The sequence below is a fragment of the Nicotiana sylvestris genome, chromosome 10 (genome assembly GCF_000393655.2).
Source record: "Nicotiana sylvestris chromosome 10, ASM39365v2, whole genome shotgun sequence".
NCBI classification, from domain to species: Eukaryota; Viridiplantae; Streptophyta; class Magnoliopsida; order Solanales; family Solanaceae; genus Nicotiana; species Nicotiana sylvestris.
Window position 1 is genome coordinate 55309111 of NC_091066.1, and position 6000 is coordinate 55315110.

At 40.4% G+C, this 6000-nt stretch overlaps 1 protein-coding gene across 1 annotated transcript; it reads right to left on the reverse strand.

Moving 5' to 3' along the window:
* Positions 1–2802: 2802 nt before the first annotated feature.
* LOC138879354 (uncharacterized) lies at positions 2803–5635 on the reverse strand. The gene is made up of 5 exons (XM_070158965.1): positions 5572–5635; positions 4964–5043; positions 4191–4286; positions 3573–3705; positions 2803–3395 (listed from the first exon to the last, which is right to left on the reverse strand). Exons 1-5 carry the CDS (start codon positions 5633–5635, stop codon positions 2803–2805), a joined length of 966 nt encoding a protein of 321 aa, XP_070015066.1.
* Between the last annotated feature and the right edge of the window lie 365 nt (positions 5636–6000).

Here is a 6000-nt window from a genome sequence, read left to right on the forward strand (position 1 = left end):
CAATTTTTTAAGCTAAAGAAACTGATTATACAAGAACCCCCTTTTATTGGAAAGAATTTTTTTTTTGCTTTTAACAAACAAATAGAACCCGTATAAAAAATTTGGGTGTACTCAAAACTTCAACTTTACTTGAAAATATTGAAAAAAATTAAAGTTTCTTCCAGAAATTCATCTCTCAGCAAATTCACAAGAGGAAAAAATAAAAGGAGAAGAAATAAGAAAAGAAAAGTTTAGTGTTTCAAAAACTTCTTACCTGAATGAGAGAACAATCTGTAGGCGCTAGATCAGAGAAATATATGTCAATTTACTGATTTTGTCTCTTAATAGATTGAGAAGAGGAAGAGCCTAGCAGTGAGGCATCGCTATCTCCATTCTTGCTATCCAAAAGTTTGATACAGATCGATATATCTAAGGAAGACTTATGTGTAAAGTGATAGGGGTAAATTTGTCATTTTATTATTTTAGTCATGTATTAGTTATTCCATCTTCTACCCCGCATAAAATAATACACAGATTGAGTCATAACTTATACATGTATTATTTATGCATAATTGAAAAATGTCAATCAAACATGGTATTAGTTATGCAGAATTTTATACAAAATAACTAATGTCTACCAAACATGGTATAAGTTATGTTACCCCTTATACATGAATAACCTTTCTTCTAACCAGCTACCAAACGACCTCTAAGTTGTCCGATTCTATGTTTGTTCTGAAATTCTTACTGTGTTGTATCATTAGCTATCCCTCATTCCATGAACCCCCTAAAGCACCTCTGATTCTATAACTATGTTCCAATTAGCACCCCTGAATCCGTGTCTTACTATTTGCACTATTATCTACCCCCTTAATTGCAAAGACTTTTGTTTACGTGTATTATGTGTTCCCAGCCCCAATTACCCCTGTGTGAAGGGTTGTTATTTGAGTGTTGATGAACCTGTTTTGGCTCTATGTTTGATCTGTTGTTTGTGTGATTACACAACTCTTGTCAAAAACGGTTTTACTGAACAATTCTCCTATTTTATAAAACTACTTAAACTGAGTCTTTTTCAAATACTGCTTTCCTATTAAAATCTTTTCAGAACTATGTCAAGCACTCTCACTCTACTCTTAGGTCCTTAAGTTCTACCCCTCAAGTGTGTGACTGCCTTGGGATCCTTGTGAGATCCCTCTGAACTCTGATGTGCTGGAGCTGGCTCTTTCACATTGCACTTACTCAGTTCCGGTTATGAAGTCTGGGTGTGAGCTGGCTCTTCAACATTGCATATACACTGCACAATTTGTATCATTTAAGACCAATAAGATTAATTTCTTATCATCTTAAAGATAATATCTTCATGGATTTACGTCAACTACCTTATGGCATGAACGAACATACGTGAATATGGGTTGTAACACCCTCCCCCCCTTAGGAACATTTGTCCTCGAATATAAGGGTTTATGGGGAGTCAAAATCATCCTGGATTCCAACGGAAATTTCCGGTCAATTTTCCCCTATAAAAATGGACACTAGCAAAGCTTGCAAGCAGTTAAGCCCAACGTATGATCTCACAAGGCTACACAAAGCATTATGGATATGTACATTATCTGAATATCACCATATTGTATTAAGGAAGAGTATTCTCAAGTTATTGCTTACCTCATAGAGCCATTTCACCTTCTAATGTATTTTGCGTTCCACCAGCATCCTTGTATCTTCATTCTAAAATAGGTAAGGGTATTTAGACTTCATCTCCTCTTCTACTTCGCATGTAATTTCTTCCATATTCTTGTTCCTCCACAATACTTTGACGACAGCTACATATTTTGTTCTCAGTTTGCGGACTTGTCGATCTACTATAGCCACTAGCACTTCTTCATATGATAGATCCTCTGTAACTTGTACATTTTTGATAGGGATGACTCGAGAAGGGTCTCCAATACATTTCCTCAACATAGATACATGGAATACCGAGTGGACAAATTCCAATTCAGATGGCAATTCTAACTCATAAGAAACCTGTCCAATTCGTCGAAGAATTTTATACGGCCCGATATACCTTGGACTCAGCTTACCTTTCTTCCTAAAACGCATAACACCCTTCATTGGTGAGATCCTCAGGAAAACCCAATCACCAACCTCAAACTCCAGATCACGACGTCGGACATCGGAATAAGACTTTTGCCTGCTTTGTGCCATCCTCAATCGCTTCTGTATCACTTTCACCTTCTCAATGGCTTGGTGAATCAAATTTGGCCCATATAATTCGGTTTCACCGACTTCGAACCATCCAACTGGTGATCTACATCTCCTCCCGTATAGTGCCTCATATGGGGCCATTTTAAGACTGGAATGGTAGCTATTATTGTAGGCAAATTCTATAAGTGGAAGATGGTCATCCCAATTCCCCTTAAAATCTAGAACACATGCTCGTAGCATATATTCCAGTGTCTGAATGGTATTTCCAGCCTGTCTGCCAGTCTGTAGATGAAATGCAATGCTGAGATTCACTTGTGTGCCTAAACCCTTCTGAAAAGACCTCCAAAAGTTAGCCGTAAATTGAGCTCTTTGGTCTGATATGATAGATACCGGCACACCATGAAGCCTAACAATCTCCTTGATATACAACTTCGCATAATCTTCAGTCGTGTAAGTTGTCTTAACTGGCAGAAAATGGGCACATTTTGTAAGTCGATCAATTATCACTCAGATGGAGTCAAACTTATGGTAAGAGCGAGAACATTCAATAATGAAGTCCATATTAATCACCTCCCATTTCCTGGTCGGAATCTCTATATTCTGAAGCAATCCACCGGGTTTCTAATATTCTATCTTTACTTGTTGACAATTGGGACACCGGGCTACAAATACTACTCCTTGACATGTTATCCCACCAATATTGCTCCTTGACATCATGATACATCTTTGTTGATCCAGGATGGATGGATAAATCTCATTCATAATCTTCTCTCGCAATCCTACTACATTATGCACACATAATCGGTCCTGGTATCTCAGTGCCCCATCTCTTCCGATCTTAAAAGCCATAATTTTACACTGCTGAATACTCTCTCTCAATTGTACTAAGATAGGATCTACATATTGTCGTGCTTTTACCTCGGCTACCAAAGAAGATTCTGATATATTCTGTACCATAACATCTCCGTCATCAGAGTCTAACAATCTGATTCTCATATTGGCTAACTGATAAAGCTCTTTAGTCAACCCCCATCTACCAGCCTCAATATGTACTAAGCGCCCCATTGACTTACGACTGAGAGCGTCTGCCACAACATTGGCTTTACCGGGATGATACAATATCTCGACGTCGTAGTCTTTCAGTAATTCAAGCCACCTACACTGCCTTAAATTCAACTCCTTCTGATTGAAGTTGTCTTGTAAACTCTTGTGATCTGTGTAGATGTCAACATGGACGTCGTATAAGTAGTGTCGTCATATCTTCAAAGCATATATTGCTGCATCCAATTCCAAATCATGGGTTGGATAATTCTTTTCATGCTTCTTCAATTGTCTTGATGCATAAGCAATCACCTTCCCATGCTGCATCAATACACACCCCAAACCTATACCTGAGGCATTACAATATACCACATAACCTTCTGTTCCTTCAAGAAGAGTGAGCACTAGTGCGGATGTCAATCGATTCTTCAGCTCTTGAAAACTACGTTCACAAGCGTCAGACCACTGGAACTTGGTAGCTTTCTGTGTTAACTTAGTCAATGATGCGGATATAGAGGAAAACCCTTCTACAAATAACCTATAATATCCTACTAGCCCCAGGAAGCTGCGAACTTCTGATGGTGTTGTAGGTCTCGGCTAATTCTTTAATGCATCGATCTTCTAAGTGTCGACACTAATACCCTCGTAAGATATCACATGGACAAGGAGTGCTACTGAGTTCAGCCATAATTCACATTTGGAGAGCTTAGCATATAACTTATGATCTTGAAGCGTCTGTAATACTATCCGCAAGTGGCCTGCATGTTCCGCTTCCAAACGAGAATACACCAGAATGTCATCAATGAATACAATCCGAACACATCAAGATAAGGCTTGAATACAGTATTCATGAGATCCATAAAAGCTATTTGGGTATTTGTTAGCCCGAACGACATCACAAAGAACTCAAAGTGCCCATATCTTGTCCAGAAGGCTATCTTTGGAACATCCTTCTCCTTAACCCTCACCTGATAGTACCCTGAACGTAAATCAATCTTGGATAAATACTTGGCACCCTGGAGTTGGTCAAAAAGATCGTCAATCCTTGGAAGTGGATACTTGTTCTTTATAGTAAATTTATTCAACTATCAATAATCAATACATATTCTTAATGACCCGTCTTTCTTCTGCACGAACAAAACTGGTGCACCCCAAGGTGAAGTGCTAGGCCTAATGAAGCCCTTATCCAGCAAGTCCTTCAACTGCGCCTTCAACTCTCGCAACTCTACCGGGGTCATTCTGTATGGAGGGATACAGATCGGTTGAGTGTCAGGCAACATATCAATGCTAAACTCAATCTCCCTTTCAGGAGGAAGGCCTGGGAGTTCATCTGGGAAAACATCTGGAAATTCATTGACCACGGGGATTGATTGTAGAGTAGGCGGCTTCGCCTCTGCATCCCTAACGCGAACGATGCATCCCTAACGCGAACGAGATGATAAATGTAACCTTTTGAGATCATTTTCCTTGCCTTAAGATAGGAAATAAACCTACCTTTCGGTGTAACAATGTTCCCCTTCCATTCAATGATGGGTTCACCATGAAATTGAAACCTAACCATCTTCGTACGACAGTCAACATTTGCATAGCATGAGGCCAACCAGTCCATTCCCATTATCACATCAAAATCAACCATTTCTAACTCAAATAAATTTGTTGAGGTTTGATGACGACAAATCATCACAGTGCAATCTCTATATACCCTTCTAGAAATCGCAGAGTCTCCTATTGGAGTAGATACCACAATCGGTTTACTTATCAACTCAGGTTCAATGCCAAACTTATTAGCCACAAAGGGTGTAACATATGATAATGTAGATCCTGAATCAATCAGTGCATATACATCATAAGAAAACACAGACAATATACCTGTAACAACATCTGGAGACGACTCAAGATCCTGTCGACCTACTAGAGCATAGGTTCAATTTTGAGCACCACTCGTACTCGGAACTGCACCTCTACCTCTACCACAACCTGTTGACTGCTGAAACCCCGTGTTGGAGGTCGAACTGATGAGGAAGAAACAAACACAGATCCAGTCGGTTGAGCCATATTACCACCTCCTCTGTTAGGACAATCCTACATTCATATGGCCAGGTTGTCTGCAAGAATAGCACGTATCAGAACCTCGATGGCACAGTCCAAAGTGGACCTTGCCGTACTGATCACAACGTGGTGTTAGGGTTCTCGTCTGGCTAGTATCCCTATAATGTTGCGAGCCTAATTCCCGTGAACTCTGACCTAGACCAAAATAGGTAAATCGATCATATCGAGGCCTCTAAAACTGTAGAGGAGCACTAGCTACAGGAGGCGCCGAACTCCTCGAAGACTGAGGCCTGACGTTGCCTCTGAAGTCATCAGAATACCCTGTAAATCTCGCCCTCTTACGCTGGCCCCTATCCTGCTCCATATCTGCCCTCTGCTGGCGCTTACGATCCTCTAGGGTCTGGGCATAAGCCTAATACGAGAAATATCCATGCCCTCCACCAATGAGGCTGTCGTGCACTCATTTATTAGATATGGTCCCAATCCGTTCACGAACAGATGCACCCTATCACTCATCTCGGCCACCATATGGGGAGCATACCTTGCTAAAGAATCAAACTGCATACTGTACTCTCGCACGCTCATATTACCTTGTCTAAGGTTCAAGAACTTATCATATCTAGCTCATCGTATCTCAACTAGCAAGTAGTGACGAAGAAAGGCCTCAGAAAATTCCTTCCACACAGCTGGAAGAGCGTTCGAACCCCTGGATCTCTCCCAACTATCATA

What these genes read in the sequence shown, in the direction of transcription:
- LOC138879354 (XM_070158965.1), bottom strand. Translation starts at nt 5,635, where the DNA reads ATGGAGCAGGATAGGGGCCAGCGTAAGAGGGCGAGATTTACAGGGTAT. An exon ending in GTATTCTGATGACTTCAGAG is followed by an intron (nt 5,044 to 5,571) that starts GCAACGTCAGGC and finishes TGATTGATTCAG; the next exon opens with GATCTACATTATCATATGTT. An exon ending in TACGTTCAGGGTACTATCAG is followed by an intron (nt 3,706 to 4,190) that starts GTGAGGGTTAAG and finishes AAGTTAACACAG; the next exon opens with AAAGCTACCAAGTTCCAGTG.